Genomic DNA, 16,851 nt, shown 5'->3' with positions numbered 1-16,851 from the left:
CAGCCATAAAAAATGCTTAGCTATGTGTAGGAGCACCTGTGTGTGTGTGTATACAGGTATTCTGTTTTCTATACAGAGGACTTTCTATGCCTCATTGTTGGCATTTTTTATTACACATCCTGGCCCCAGATGAGAACATTGGAGAGTAGCTTTGTCTTTTCGTCTGAGTTCCTATGCTTTCTTCTGTATAATTCCATGCCCAGCCAAAATCTGAAAGTCCAAATAATAAGTCCCAATAGAAAAAGGCATGTACTGACACTAACTTTTTGTGTGGTTCTGATTTACAAGAATGTGCATATAGTGCAAAATGTTCTTGGTGTTCTTGTTTTCTTGTTGGGTCTCGGTGTCAGCTACTGCAAAGTAAAAAGGAAAAAAGGTTTTCTGAAGAGTGACTGTGTGTGGTTTCTTCTCTCAGTGCTAGATACTGTCATCACTGAAATATTATCAGTAGTATTTAAAGTTGTTTTTTTTTCTAGGCAGTCTTCGGGGAGAAACAAAAGGAAGAGGAAATCAAAAAAATGAAAGATGAAATGTCTCAACTTGCAGAAGATACTGCTGCAAGAGTTAGAAAGGCAGTAAGTTACGATGTTTAGAAAGAATGGGAAGATTTTTTGGTTTTCCTCAGCGTGAAAAGCTGTTGATGGTGCACGGTCATCATGAGCAGCTTTCTTACTAGTGTTTTGATAATACAGGTAGCAAGGCAGCATGCTGACAGTACTGTACTATTCAGCTTTGTTATCTAAACATATATTCTTCTGAACCAAATGATATTCTTAAATCTCTTAAACCAAAAGTGTTGATGTCTGTGCAGACACTGCTATAGAGAAGGCTGCACTGTGAAGATGTAAAGAATGGCACTTTGATTTCAGAGATTCTGTTCAGTAGCACGTCAACAGACTGAGCATTATATTGGTATCAAGGTATTTAATTTATGATACATGGCCTCATCTTGGAATGGAAGCTGTCATGTACGTTCAGATGATAGGACCTATTGAAAGTTATACTATCATTTTTTTGGCATCTCAGTTTTTAAAAATATTCCCCTATTTAGGCAAGTAAGACCCTTCTAGCAAGCACAGCTAATAGTCAAAAGGTTCAATATCACAGCATGCTTAGGAATCAGAATCTGGTAGAGAAATGACTAAAAAAAGATGATGTAGTCTCTTTATGATTTTTTTATTATTATTATTATGAGCAGCCGAAAAATTGAAGCTCTTCTGATAAAAGACTAGTCACAAAATTAATTTTCTCCGTGTCATGTCCCATCTGCAGTTAAAGTGCAGACTAATCTGCTTGGAGGTTCTCAGTAACTATCTGCCTGTCAAAGAGACTTGCTTTATTTTAAGGCAAACTCCAGAGGAAATAAGGGCTTGTTACAGGCATGTGTTGGCAATGTCTTCTGTTGCAAGTGGACAACAGTGTAAAGCAATTATCTCATTTGTAAGTTTTCATTGGTGTAACTGATTTTGCCTCCTTTCACTTTCTTCACTATGACACAATGTGCCTATGTACTGTATAAGGATGAAAGGATTCTTTCCAATCCTTTCATTTCAAGAGGTTTAGGGAATATACTGCTTAAGTTTTCAGAACCTTTAAAATGAGGATAAAGATGGTTTGTGCCTTCTGCTTGGTGGTTACCTGAAAGAATCACAAAAATTGTGGGGATTATTTAAAACTGTGATCGTTAATGTCAAAGATGATTTGGAGAAGGTGCAAGAGCTAAAGAGCAACTTAGGATAAGCCTCTAGTTGTGACAATGATTTACTAATCAGAATTTAGGAATGTCCTATTTCCTATTTTGAAATTCTCTCAGTAAAAGTGAATCTATCCAAAGGATAAAAAGTAAACTTTTAAACTACGAGTTGTCATGTTTCTCCAGGTATTAACAAATACTTCTTTTGTTATGTGATCTAAAAATATGTTACACAAATTGCAAATGCTAATAATGTGCACCTAATGGACAGCAGCTTTCCTGACACTCTTACTGTTCTTTTTGTAAGGCCTTGTTGTGATGTCTTCCTTCTGCTTTTTTTTCTAAACACCCATAGTTGAAGTAGTATGTACTGATAATAAACATCCTTTCTAACATCTACGTAGTAAGATTTGTCAGTTATTGCAGACCCATATATTTCCATATTTATATACATGCACCACATATAGACTACATATATATATATTAAAAAAAAACAGGATGGAAAAATAGTTCACAGGATTAATTTTTTGGTTTTACTTTGGTTTTGATCACAGGTAGACTCTGCAAAGAAGCAATATAATGTGCAGATTTCTCGACTAACAGAAGAACTTTCAGCTCTTCAGATGGTATGGTGTTGACTAATGAAAGTATTTTTGATAGCAGAACATTTGAGACTTACAGTTTTTGTTTATCAAGGAAAAATACTAAATTTAGGTAAAAGTAAGCTAAGTAAAATATGATTAATGGATAACTGTCTAGGACTATGCTTTATTACTGTGTAACATATTACATCCTGCATGTCTCCAGACATTAATGCAACATACAGTGTCTTTCATGTTACTTCACAAAAGCAACTGTGTGCAGTGTCTTAACAGTCAGTGCAGAGATTCATATTTAGGTGTAAAGGATATTTGCATTGAAAATTCATTTTTAATATGCAGGCTTGCCTTATGTGCATAGAATCATATCTTTTACTGAGAATCTTGCCTGGCTCTGCATGAAATAATACAATTCTGCAAATCCATGCATTTCTTTATGTACATTTATTCCTCGAGTTATGCATATTCTTACAGGTCACAAGCATCTTGACAGTGAGATTCTGTGCTCTAGAACACATCTCCCATGTGATGCCTTTTCTTATGTATCCCTGTTTCTTTCAGGGATAAATAGAGCATGGAAAGCTGAGTATTGCATATCTATAGTTGGGTACGTAGAAATGAAGTACATGGAAGTTGATAAAGTATGCTAAGAGAAGGTCTGCGCATCGCAATCGTCATATTTTTGAATGAACCAGGAACTTGTAACAAATTATGTGGGAGACCAAAAGACCTCACCTATTTATGGATTAAATTTATTTAAAAAAGAAAAAGGTTTCATTTTACGTGTCTTAGTCTGTATAGTGAATGAGACTGATTCTATAGAGAAAATAATGAGCAGGTAAATATAATCAAATGCATACATACCAGCAGCAAGAATTACATTTACAGTGGCTGGTTTATAGCTTTGGCACTCCCTGAATTTTTGAGTTATTTTTTATTAGATTTAATTTAAAATTACTTTTTAAAATAGGAATGTGGAGAAAAACAGGGTCAAATTGAACGAGCCATTAGAGAAAAGAGAGCAGTGGAAGAAGAACTTGAAAAGGTAAGGCAATTGCATGCATTTTTACATCAGGTTTAAGATCTCTTTTCAGAAGGAAAAGATATATTAATTTTTCCCATTTCTCATGTTTTTTTTGTTCCCTGAATTTTCTTATCTTATTTTCTGAGTAGATTTTCTTCATTGTAAATTTTCATGTAATTATTTTAATGGGGGGCTGTTTTGTGGTTGGGTTTTTTTGGTTTTTTTAAAATCTGGAAAGCATTTTAAAGCTGTAGTACTAAACTGAAAAAGAAGGTTCTTTGAAAAGTGTAAAAAGTAAAAGGAGAGATGGTTGACATAATCAGAAGGAAAGTTGGTATTTATTCCAGTTAAACCTAAGCTCAATAGACAGAAAGCTAAATGAATGCCAGATCTTTGAAAACTTTTTTCCCAAGTAGCAGCAACAATGATAGAAATTCAGTTTTGTTTTAAATCACTGGAAAATAAGATGCAATGAGGAGTAGCCTCCTTGTCAGTACTACACTGCCAATCACCAGTGCAAAGTAAAGATGATTTTACATGTAAGTTTATTCTTCAGATTTACAGAGAAAACAGAGGACATGAATCTGACAATAGAAAACTAGAGCAACTACATCAGAAATACTTACTTGCGGAAACGACAAAAGGTGACCTTCAGCTAAGTCTGCAGACAACACAAAATAAACTGAAACAACTGGAAATGAAGTAAGTAACGGATGTTACAGAAATTGGAATGGAAACCAATGGAAATTATTTTTGTCTAATTAAATTGTTGATTTTGTGTTAGGTTTTTGTCACATCTTTTTAACCAGTAGCAGGAATAGTGTCAAGATACCATAATTCTGAAGCCAGGGCAATTACGAATCACTATAAAATAATTAAAGGGGATAGTGCACTATAGAATGGAAGTTTTTCTTTACAAGATGAGAACTGCAAGAAGTTGTTTGACAAAAAAATGAAATAGGAGTATGTTATTTGAAATCTTACTGCATTTTTAAATACTGTTTGTAGAAAAAGTTACTCTATGAAATAGGCAGAATTTATTACTTTATATTCATCTACAGTGTGGTATCTCCTAGTACATGCAGAACACTATGTTGACATAGCATACTGAATTTCAGGTCTGTGTTTGGAGCTAATAGACATTATTGCAGTTAGAATCATAGAATCATAGAATCATCTAGGTTGGAAAAGACCTTTAAGATCATCCAGTCCAACCATTAACCTACACTACCAAGCCCACTCTAGACTAATCAAGGGTAGACCAGACTAAACCATATCCCGAAGTGCCACATCTACCCGTTTTTTAAACGCCTCCAGGGATGGTGACTCCACCACCTCTCTGGGCAGCCTGTTCCAATGCCTGACCACCCTTTCTGTAAAGAAATTTTTCCTAATTTCCAGTCTAAACCTCCCCTGGCGCAGCTTAAGCCCATTTCCTCTTGTCCTATCGCTAGCTACTTGGGAGAAGAGACCAACACCCACCTCACTACAACCTCCTTTCAGGTAGTTGTAGAGAGCGAGAAGGTCTCCCCTCAGCCTCCTCTTTTCCAGGCTAAACAACCCCAGTTCCCTCAGCCGCTCCTCATAAGACTTGTTCTCCAGACCCTTCACCAACTTCGTTGCCCGCCTCTGAACACGCTCCAGCACCTCAATGTCTTTCTTGTAGTGAGGGGCCCAAAACTGCACACAGTATTCCAGGTGCGGCCTCACCAGCGCCGAGTACAGGGGGACAATCACCTCCCTGCTCCTGCTGGCCACAGCATTCCTGATACAAGCCAGGATGCTGTTGGCCTTCTTGGCCACCTGGGCACACTGCTGGCTCATGTTCAGCCGGCTATCTACTAACACCCCCAGGTCCTTTTCAGCCAGGCAGCTTTCCAGCCACTCTTCCCCAAGCCTGTAGCGTTGCATGGGGTTGTTGTGACCGAAGTGCAGGACCCGGCACTTGGCCTTGTTGAACCTCATACAGTTGGCCACGGCCCATCGATCCAGCCTGTCCAGGTCCCTCTGCAGGGCCATCCTACCCTCCAGCAGATCGACACTCCCACCCAATTTGGTGTCGTCTGCAAACTTACTGAGGGTGCACTCGATCCCCTCATCCAGATCATTGATAAAGATATTGAACAAGACTGGCCCTAAAACAGAGCCCTGGGGAACACCGCTCGTGACCGGCCGCCAGCTGGACTTAACACCATTTATCACTACTCTCTGGGCTCGGCCACCCAACCAGTTCTTTACCCAGCGAAGAGTATGCCTGTCTAAGCCGTGAGCTGCCAGCTTCCCGAGGAGGATATTATGCGAGACGGTGTCAAAAGCTTTGCTAAAGTCGAGGTAGATGACATCCACAGCCTTTCCATCATCTACCAGGCGGGTCACCAGGTCATAGAAGGAGATCAGGTTGGTCAAGCAGGACCTGCCTTTTGTGAACCCATGCTGGCTGGGCCTGATCCCCTGGTTGACCTGTACTTGCCTGTGGAGTTCGCTCAAGATGAACCTCTCCATAATCTTCCCCGGCACCGAGGTCAGGCTGACAGGCCTGTAGTTCCCCGGGTCCTCCTTCCGGCCCTTCTTGTAGATGGGCGTCACATTGGCAAGCCTCCAGTCATCAGGGACCTCCCCTGTTAACCAGGACTGTTGATAGATGATGGAAAGTGGCTTGGCAAGCTCCTCTGCCAGCTCCCTCAGTACTCTCGGGTGGATCCCATCCGGCCCCATAGACTTGTGAGCGTCCAGGTGGCATAGCAGGTCATTAACTGCTTCCTCCTGGACTATGAGGGCTCCATTCTGGTCCCTATCCCTATCCTCTTGCTCAAGGGCCTGAGTACCCTGGGGATGACCGGTCTGGCTGTTGAACACAGAGGCAAAGAAGGCGTTAAGTACTTCAGCCTTTTCCTTGTCCTCGGTGACAATATTCCCCCCCACATCCAGCAAAGAATGGAGATCCTCCTTGGCTCTCCTTTTATTGCTGATGTACTTATAAAAGCATTTTTTATTGTCTTTTACAGCACTGGCCAGATTGAGTTCTAGCTGGGCTTTTGCCTTTCTAATTTCCTCCCTGCAGGACCTAACAAGATCCCTGTACTCCTCCTGAGCTGCCCGCCCCTTCTGCCAAAGGCGGTAGACTCTCCTTTTTTCCCTGAGTCCCCGCAAAAGCTCCCTATTCAGCCAGGCCGGTCGATTTCCCCTCCGGTTGGTCTTACGACACACGGGGACAGCCCGCTCCTGCGCCCTTAAGACTTCCTTCTTGAAGAGGGCCCAGCCTTCCTGGACCCCTTTGCCCTTCAGGACCGCCTCCCAAGGGACTTTCCCAACCAGGGTCCTGAAGAGGGCAAAGTCTGCCCTCCGGAAGTCCATGGTAATAGTTTTGGTGCCCCTCTGCTTAGCATCACCCAAAATTGAGAACTTTATCATGTCGTGGTCGCTAAGCCCGAGACGGCCTCCGACCTCGACATTTCCCACAAGCCCTTCTCCGTTGGTAAACAGCAGGTCAAGCGGGGCACCTCCCCTGGTAGGCTCGCTTACCAGCTGCGTTAGAAAGTTATCCCCCACATGCTCTAGGAACTTCCAAGACTGCTGCCTCTCTGCTGTGTGGTATTTCCAGCAGATGTCTGGCAAGTTGAAGTCCCCCATGAGAACAAGGGCTAGCGATTGCGACACTTCTGCCAGCCGCTTATAGAATGCAGTTCCAGTAGTACAATGGTAAAAAGTACAATATGGTACACATTTTTAGACCAAGTCGTCATTTTCAGCATGAAAAGTGTAGGATTCTCTGTAAGTTTCAGTCATTTCTGTACTCTGGTGATTGTAAATCCTGTCACTTCACCGGAGCAGTCCTTAGTTGGGAATTGGAAAAGTTATAAAAATGAAAATCTTGTTTCCCATTGTCATTTTACTGAGACTGCTACAGTATTAGACGGGTTTTATGAATTCTGTCATTCTTTGCTGACTTGTGCATAGTTGTAGCTGTCAAGCCCATTAAACATGCTGAGCTGATACAAACTTTCAGGAAGAAACGGGAACAGCTGTACTGGGTCAGACCAAAGATCTGTCCCAATACATATTTTTTTCTCTGGTATGGTATTTGTTCAACTCTTGAGTTCCAACAAGATTTTTCTTCTCTTTCAGCTCTGAGGAAGAGAAATCTCGTTGCCAGGAAGTTATCTGTAAATTGCAAAGCATTCTGGATTCAGAAAGAGAAAAGAGTGCCTTTGTCAGTGAACAAAGGCTAAAACTTCAGCAGGAGAATGAACAACTGCAAAAAGAAATGGAGGGCTTGAGAAAACTGGCTGTAGAGGCTCAACAAAAAGCTAAAATAAAGGTATGGTTTATATGTTATTTTTCTTTCACATAAGACTGATATTTGCTTAATAAGGCAGCAGTTTTAAGAGAAAATAATTGAAAGTTTAAATCAAAGATGAAAGTTTCAATGATGCTTCCTGGTTTCTGCGTAGAAGTAATTTTGTTGTAGCATTGTGTGTCCTCAGAAATCTATTGGGTAACTCAATCTCTGCTAATTAAATTTTATTTTAATACGTATTAAATGCTGCTTGATAAGAAGATTCCAAATGTTCTTTGCTTTTTATAAGATGAATAGATCAAATACTAACATATTTTTCTTCAAGTGATTCCACTTATTCCAATTCCAGATCTTCTTTTATCTAGTGTCTGTAATGTGTTAGGAAGCTCTGGATGACTTCCAGTGAAGGGTGTTCTTCTACTTTTATGTCCACCATGTTGTCAGAGCAGTCACCATGTTGTCAGAGCAGCGTGTAACTAATAAATAATAGTGTGGTTGTCAGACGTTGGTTTTGTATTTTCTGGACAGAGAATATTTTTCTATATGAATAGATAACAAGATAATTTGCTGAAAGATGGATGTTCTTTTTGAACGTGTTCCATTAAATGCACCTGAACAGACTGCAGGTGGGATAATGAATTAATAGTAACCTCAGCAGAGTCATGGTACCTTTGGCTTCCGCAGGGAGTAACAGCTTTGATCCTTGATGTGATTTCTAAATGTATAAAGCTGGTACTTTCCCCTCTGCTCTTAACTCCAGGAGCATAAAGATATTGAAAAGGGATCTGAGAATCTGCAGCAATGAAGAAAACTTCAGTAAGCAGTTTTACAAGTTATGAATGGGGACCACCTCAAATCTGGCTTCCACTTGGCACCGCAAAATAAAGGAAGCAGTCAAATTAAACAGGAAATCTTGTTCCAAATCTAGAACCCTTTGGTCAAATGTAGTTTAAAAACAAAGAATCAGAGTCTTGTAACAGATAGTTAGCGGTTGTAAAGAATATGCCAGACCTTTGTCTGTCTCATTTTTAATCAGACAGGCTTCCATTGTAGTCACAGATAAGATTTATTGCTTGCTTTCATTTTCTTCTGATGTACAAAGGATTTTAGGTGCAGTTAAGAAACTCCTAACATATTTTAGCTAGATGAAAAAGAAAGAATGTGTTTCTGTGGAGAAAACACAAGGGAGAAGGATAAAGATTATTTACAAAAATAAGCATACACAGCTCATTATCCTTTATTGTCAGTTGTACTATTTGCTTAAATTGGCTTTGGGAACATGTATCTATTTGAGCATATAATTACAAGTTTAATTATTGTATGTTACATGCTTTCAACAAATGTTTATAAATTTAACTCAAGTGTTTAAAAAAAAGAACAGTAAAAAGTGAGAGACTTGATTGTACCAGATTTGTATTTTCTAGATAAGCACAATGGAGCATGAGCATGCTGTGAAAGAACATGGATATGAAGCTCGACTTAAGGAAATGGAAGACACCCGTCAGAAGTCTACTGCTGAACTTAGACGTCTGTTAGTAGCTCAGCAAAAAGCAACAAATCGGTGGAAAGAAGAAACAAAAAATCTTACAGAAACTACAGAGGCCAGGATCAGTAAGCTAAAGTAAGTGCAATTCTGTTCCTCTTCCTGGGAGCTGTTGCAGTTTTAGCTACTGTTTGGTGTATGGCGGTAGACCTGTGGTGAAAAACCATGAAGAGCAAACCATCCGGGCTAGATGGTGTGCTTCCAGCAAAACAAGAAAGAATGTTCTAAAGAGAACTTTTGATGCTCTTTGTGAAGTTAGCGCTGAAGTAAAAATTCCACATCTTGTTGATACGTGTGAATTTTGTAATGACAAAAAGTAAATGGAATATATTACTTTTAATTTTCTCTTTCAAGATACAGCACACTCAATTTAAAGAATTTAGCTTTAGATTATGAAAGCCTCTGTATTTATAGCTATTCAGAACAGTGACCATAAAATCAGCTGTGGAGTGAGTCTCCAGACTTCTGAAATAAGCGGGGGAAAAAACCTATTGGGATGCACATCTAATGGTCTCTTCTGAGCAGCTGCTGTCATAAATGAGGATACAAATGAGTTGTGTGATTGCCCTAAGCAAAAATATGATACAAACTTTACTTTTCTCTTAATTCATATAGGCTGCCAGGTAACTAGCTGATACTGACATTCCCAGCACAGAATGTAAGAATATTTTCAGTTTTGAAAGGGCATAATAACAGGGGCATCTCACGCAACAGACATAGATTCAGATTACATATCATTCCTAGATGCTGGGGAATACAAGCACCTATGGTGCCTGGGAGCCTATAGACAGGCAGACATCAACTGATTTAGAAAAGACAGTGGCATTATTGGAAATGAGTGAATACAGAAGGAAGTATCCCAGTAAGAAATTAGCAATTTTCAAGTTATGTCTGAAAAAAATTCTACAAACTTATCTTTGTTTTAAATGCATACTGCTATAGATAGTGTTTGCTTCTACTTGGATGTTGATGTCCATTAAAAAATGTTAAGAATCCACACTGGTCAGTTTATGAAACAAGCAGATACAGCATCTACGTTCATCTTGGTTTTCTTTTTCAGTGTGTGGACACATTGCACAGTGTTAAAATGTAAATGAATTGATCTGTTCACAGTGGATTTGTAGTGTCTCCTTTTCTGCTGTTGCCTTCCTCCACCTCAGCTTCTTCGTGTGCCTTGCGTTTGACTGGCAAGTAACAGCCAAACTGTGGCTAGTTGTGAGCTGACGCACCCGCTCACTTACTCGCTCTGATTAGCCAGCTAGCTGGTGCTTGTAGGAGGCCAAGTTTTAAATGGGTTTTCTCTCAACAGAGGCAAAGATAAATGTTTGCCTCATGCTTTATTTGATTTCTAAGCTCAGGAAACTCTGTCAGTTAGATCAAGTAGACCATAAATTTGAGATTAAATTAGGCTGACATATTTATACAACTTCTTAGAAGTTTATGTCCTCAAGATCTCTTCCTCTTCAAAATTGGTTGAAAATTGGAGGAGATTGACAGACTAGTACACAGTAACGTCTAAACTAGGAAGCCCGACTTCCTAAGTCTCATTTCTTTAAAATGAAAAATGTTTAGAGAAGAATATAACATTGCATATATCATTATCTTTTAGGAAGTGTTTTCAGTCATTTGCAGAAGAAAAATTCAGGGTATGCAGCTCTGTTAATTTGAGAAAATTGAAATGGCCCTTTAACTTTAATCACTTAAAGCGCAGGATGCACTTATGTATAGTTCTTTGCTCAGATTGATTTTAGAAGTTGGTTACTATCATCTTAACAAGGAAGCAAAGCTTTTGCCCTATTAAAATTGGACACCTGTGAATTCTAGCTTTTATCTCCTTTGGAGTGATCTTTGGTTTTTTCATGATTTATTATTATAATGGTTTACATATTCTCAGATGAAACTGTAGTATTTGCAGTATCCTATGAAGTTCTTGGAGTCTCCATTTTTGAAGCATAGCTTGACATTTCTTAGTTCTCAGAATGCCAACGGTGTGAGTGGAATTAGAACCCAAGTTTCTAAACCTGAGCAAGGAAAATAACTTCCTGAAAATGTTGCCTACAACAAATCTACCACTACTCTGACTTGGTTTTCCTCTTTTTTGAGAAGTATGGGGATTTGACCTCCAGTGAACTTCGCAAATAGCAGTCTTCTATGTAGTAGTTCTTCCCTTTGAAACTGGTTTCATTCCTCTTTAAAGTGACACAGTGTCTATCATGACTGGTGGTACCTATTGTCTGTCCAAATAGAGGAATGCTATGAGTTCTGTCCTGCTTGAAATACAAGAATGATTGATAAAACATTTATTGATGACCTTTCTGTTTTACTAGCAGCTTCACTGATCTGCTTTTCATTTTCTCAAGTGCTCCTTTTCAGAGTGTTTCGAACACTCTAGTAGTTGTGGATGATAACTAGTTCAGTTTAAAATTTTCAGATAGTTCAAAATTATGTTAAGTCCAATTAGAGATAACATTTTTGCCCATTTTTCTGGAAAAACCAAGTCCTACATAATCACTCTGGTGATTTTTACCTCTCCTAAGTAAACAGTTTGGGTATTTTTACCTTATCTGCCCAGATATAGGCTGCCTTTATTTTGCCTTAAAATATACTAGCTTTTGCAAAGACTACTCAGCAGTTCTTTAGAAAGGCCAAAAGTCTCTTTCAGAAGACATCACAGTGTTGAGCACGTCTGCAAGACACTGGGAGCTGTGCGTATTCACTGACAGTTCTAGTGGTGTAGCTTCACTGTATGTGAAGCTTCACAGCTGCTTTCCTCCTTAAAGTTTTAATGTTAAGTGTTAAAATGTTGTTACAGTGGACCAAAAGCTTTAGACTTTATTTATCTGCAGCAAAATGCTGACATAGAAAATATAACAGGCATGAGAGGAAGTCTGCTTTGTGAATCTGATGAACAATAGGTAGTAAATTTTGAAAATGTCCCTGTTTATGTGAGAGACTGCCTATGTGGCATCATCTGGAAAACTCCTGCAATAATTTAATATCCTGTATCAGAGAACACTGCCTCATGAGCAGAATAGAAAAAAATGTTCATCTCTCATTAAAAATTGTAAGTCTACACTAAGTCCACATGATTCTCTGTGACCTCAGTAGACACTTTGGTGCAGGTCTAAAAGCAAAGTCAGTTACATTTTGAGATGATTTCACAGGTGATACTTTTACATACCATATAAGCTAGAAGCAGAAGTTTTTATCAAACATTTACTCTACCTAACAAGGAAGCTGGCAACAGAAACAAGTTTGTTCTTTGCTAGAAGGTGGTAATTCAAACTGACATAAGGAATTTCATAATTAAATCTGTGCAGTGATGATGTGATATTACGGTGACAAGTGGCTATAACAGAACCTACAAGTATTACTTAGAAAATTTAAACCCAGCTTATTTTTCACATTCTATGCATTACCAGATACGTAGCTATAGAGTGCAGAATGCAGTTGGTATGAAAATTAGCTCCTGAGTTACACAGTACTAGTTATTCAGTGCAAAGTCCTTGCTTATAGTATAAATGAATAATTACCATATTTATTTTAATCTTATCACAATAACATTTTGAGTAAGTATTTTGAGCGCAAGTACAGAATGGTAAATCACTTCTTCCGTTGTTGTCAACTAAAATAAAGCTTGCTGATTATTTAAAAAGCAAAATAATTTTGCAGCAAATGCTTTTATCACGGAAATATCAGCAAGACCACTAAATAATAGACTGATACTGGGTAAGCAGGTTCTATTGAATGAAAGGCTCTGTTTGAAAGTGCTCTTGAGGCGGGTGCAGGAAATGGTATCACCAAGCCTTACAGCGGGGTCCAAGGGAAAGGCCGGTGTTCACCCAGCTTTCCTATATGCATACACTTTTAAGTTTATGTGGTTTTGAGAGGGTTAGTTAAGCTGTGAGCTTGTAAGGAAAACTTCGTATCTTCCTTAGAAACTTCATCTTGTCACGGCTGGGCAGCAAGGCTATGAACTTAGATGAAGATACCACCATACACCCTTTCTGGATTTAAATAGAGAGCTCTCCAAGTTTAGCAGCATATCGTGGTTATTTAGTATATTTTGAGGACAGTCTGTGACGTTCCTTGGCACTTCATGAAGTTACTGTTTGATGTATCGGATTCGTGTAAATATATGAGCAAATACAGAGCTTGTGTTGGTGACATGTAGCAGAATGTCAGGTTTTAATAAGAATTACTACTCTTTACAGCATAGTAATGTGCTTTATAAGTGAATGTTTTTCAGGAAGTTATAAACTTCCTAACAAAGTCATATCCATGTATACTGGGGAGGTAGTTTACATAAAAGCATTTCATATTGCATTTCACCAGAAGTTTGCTGTTAGCGCAGCTCTCATAAGCATTGAGTCAGCGTCCCATTTGTTAGTGTAGGTGTTTCCCATTCCTTTGCCTTAAATTCATGATCTGTTGCTGTTTTTCAGTTCTATCCTCATTACTTTCATTTTCCATGTGAAGGTGTCTGAAACATTTTGGCTTCTTTACTAACTTCCCAGCAGCAGCTGCTAACTTTTCCATATTCTGTGCTGCTCATTTGTCATCTTTTAAGTCTGCAGTGTTTTGTTTGCGAGGTGTAATACATATGCATAAAGGAAGCATTAAAAAAATACTTTTAAGAAATGAAGCAACATCAGTGAACATTAGGTGATTTTTAATTTTAAAAAAATGGAGAAGGAAAAGTAAATTTTGCAATGATTTTTTAAATGAGAATTTAGCAGATCAGTGAAAAACCTGTAGATAAAAATGTTGATACATAAATTGGTACTTTCAGGCCTCACTGAAAATTATTATGTGCTTTCTTGGACATTTGGGTCTCAGTTCAAGTTAAACATGTAATCGTTGCTTACGAAACTGAACTGGGAATTGAAAAACAGTGCTGAAACGGTAGGCAATGCATTGAATACTTGTGGACTAAATTCCACCATTTGCTTCATAAAAATATATTACAGTCTTCATTTATGGGAAGAGCTTTCTTCCCTCTAAGCATCTTAAGATGCTGTACACTTTTAGAAGGATTTATTGGTAATAGACCTCACCTTCACCTCGCAAGAGGGCAAGGAACCTGTTTTGCTTCAATAGACTTGTGCCAAAAGTCAATCTTGAAGGTAACTAAGAAGGTCAGTGCTTCTTGCAACATAGGTCATCGTTCCAAATAAAAACCTTGCTCTTGGCAGCATGACTAACAACTCCTGACTAGTGTTTCTTCTCTTTATTCCTGCAAAACGTCTCGTCTGGCAGACTCTGAAAGGAGGCTGTTCTGACTTTTGATTGCATCCATTTTAGATGTACTTTGAGTTCTGATGACATTTACTGAGGTGAATTTGCTTAGATGGCAAATATTTACAATTATAAAATAGTTACGCAAATTAATGATTACTGTTAAAGGTTGTAAAAAAGTGACGTAGCACTCCTTTATTTAAAGATGAGTTGTCCCAAGGCTTTTCTATTGAATTTAGGTTGTTTCTTTCTCTAAGAACATGTATGTATGTAAAAAAATTAATTTAATCCCTATTTGTTTATATGTGTTTATAAACAGATACAAGAACTATCATCCTCAGATTAAGTTTAGGGCAATTTTGTATGTTAAGATGAACCTAACGCTTCTTACAGACCTGTACTGGCTTTGGCTGGGATGGAGTTAATTTTCTTTATAGCAGCCTGTATGGTGCTGTGTTTTAGATTTATGACCAAAACAGCGTTGATAACACGGCGGTGTTTCAGCTGTCGCTGAACAGTGCTAATACAGCGCCAAGGCCTTCTCTGTTTCTCACGCTGCCGCCCCAGCGAGCGGGCCGGCAGCGGGCAAGAAGTTGGGAGGGGACGCGGCCGGGACAGCTGACCCCAGCTGACCAGAGGGCTGTCCCGTACCGTATGATCACCAATAAACTGGGTGGAAGTTCTTCCAAAGTAGCTGTTGTTTGGATACGAGCTGGGCATCGGTCTGCTGGTGACGAGCGATTGCTTTTGCATCAATTTTTAATAAGTGAAGGAAAAAAAAAACCTTGTCTGTCTCTTGACCCATGAGGTTTTTTCACACCTGTACCCTTCTGGTTCTCTCCCCCTTTGGAGGGGAGTGAGCGAGCAGCTGGGTGGGGGCTTACCTGCCAGCTGGGTCAATCCACCCAAGACCAAAGGACAGATGTGGCTTTTGAGATGGAAATGTGTATTAATGCTTAATTTTAGTTGAATTGGTTTGGTTACTTGCTGCGTTTCAACAAGCTTGCGTTTCGACAGTTGCATCTCTGCTGAGGTCTGAGATTGAACCACCAAGTCAGTCCTGACCAGGAATAGTCAGTAGAATGAAGTGAACTTCTGAGAGGCAAAAAGTCATCTTTCACATTCTTTATCAGGGTTTAAATGGAAAATAGTAAGGAGAGAAGTACAGAAATTCTATAAAACTAGCAAACTTATTTCTAAAGGTAATTTTTTTTGTAACACAGAAAGAGCTTTTAAGTCTTGGTGAATAATTTAACTTATTATATGGTCATTAATTTAGTAACCGACACTTACCTGAGTTTGTATTTGATTTTTTCTCCCCCTGTATCTGGAACATTGCTTAAGTAATCTAAATAACCAAATTGGAATTAGGTATAATGTTTAAAAAGTTATTTTGATCTTCAGTGTCCCTTCTCCACCAATATGTGTGGAATTTGATAAGAAATAGAAGTAATCCATGGTGGTGTTGCTGCTGTTGCTGATCTACGGGGTGTAGAGCTTCCAATTGTAAAGTTGTGAGCTCTAACATCACTGTCAGTTTGAATGTCCCAAAAATTCAAGGGACTTAGGTGATCTGCCTTTGGCAGCTGTGGTAAAATAATAGTATCAAGTGCTTCTGGATTCTTTTACATTTCTTGTCTTCATTTGAAAGAATTTACTTTTGAAAGAAATGAGGAATGCATACACGTATTTTTATTACCTTACAGCATTGTGTATAAAGCTATATAGTCCTTCAGACTTAAGCTGAGAAGAATAAATGACAGCAGAGATAGAAAGGGAAATCGGCAATAGCAAAGGAGTATCGAGGAAATTTGTGAATTGGAAGGAAGGAAACTTCACTAACAACAGAATACAAGACAGATTGAGAAGGGGTGAGAGAGAAAGTTCTGACAACAGAATTGAAGCAAAAACAGGTTAATCAGATCTGCCAGCATTTACTAAATGAAAATGAAGTGAAGGACTGTATGCAAGTTTAAAAAATAAGGGCAGATTATTCATTCATTCTGTAAAGTCCACCTTGATTGGTCTGTACTTAACGTTAACTAGGTTAAACAAATAAATAAAAAAGAGGTCATAATACAAGTAATAATAGATGGTTAATCCCTTCTAATTGGCATATCAGTATTTTTCACAGATTCTAATCCTGAGAATGAAGACAAGAATTGGGGTAAATCGAGAAAGAATTTGGCAGATAACCAGTGGTTATACATAAACCCTTAGCAGACTCCTCACCAGTGGCCAACAGCAAGAGAGTATTTTTGTTGAACCTGATGCTGGACCAGGGATCAGGACAAGATTCACACTGATAAGCAAAGCGTCGTATTCAGTCAAATGACTGAATTACCCGCAGAATGCCCTTCAGCAGAGTAGATCTTGAAAACAGCAGACAGGAAAAAGGTAGATCTTGGAACTTGAAAACTTTACAGGCAATTGACAGTTCTCTAAACTTTGCTATGA

The 16,851-nt window shown here is 38.7% G+C and overlaps 1 protein-coding gene across 1 annotated transcript in view; it reads left to right on the top strand.

Moving 5' to 3' along the window:
- SCLT1 (sodium channel and clathrin linker 1) overlaps positions 1-16,851 on the top strand; it is a 50,716-nt gene that overhangs the window by 24,699 nt on the left and 9,166 nt on the right. Inside the window, exons 13-18 of the mRNA XM_075708874.1 lie at positions 477-575; positions 2,248-2,319; positions 3,263-3,337; positions 3,873-4,018; positions 7,442-7,634; positions 9,038-9,234. Coding sequence (XP_075564989.1) covers positions 477-575; positions 2,248-2,319; positions 3,263-3,337; positions 3,873-4,018; positions 7,442-7,634; positions 9,038-9,234 — 782 coding nt within the window. The remainder of the gene's footprint in view (positions 1-476; positions 576-2,247; positions 2,320-3,262; positions 3,338-3,872; positions 4,019-7,441; positions 7,635-9,037; positions 9,235-16,851) is intronic.

This window comes from Pelecanus crispus, chromosome 4 (genome assembly GCF_030463565.1).
Source record: "Pelecanus crispus isolate bPelCri1 chromosome 4, bPelCri1.pri, whole genome shotgun sequence".
NCBI lineage: Eukaryota > Metazoa > Chordata > Aves > Pelecaniformes > Pelecanidae > Pelecanus > Pelecanus crispus.
This window is presented reverse-complemented; position numbering and strand designations above follow the sequence as displayed.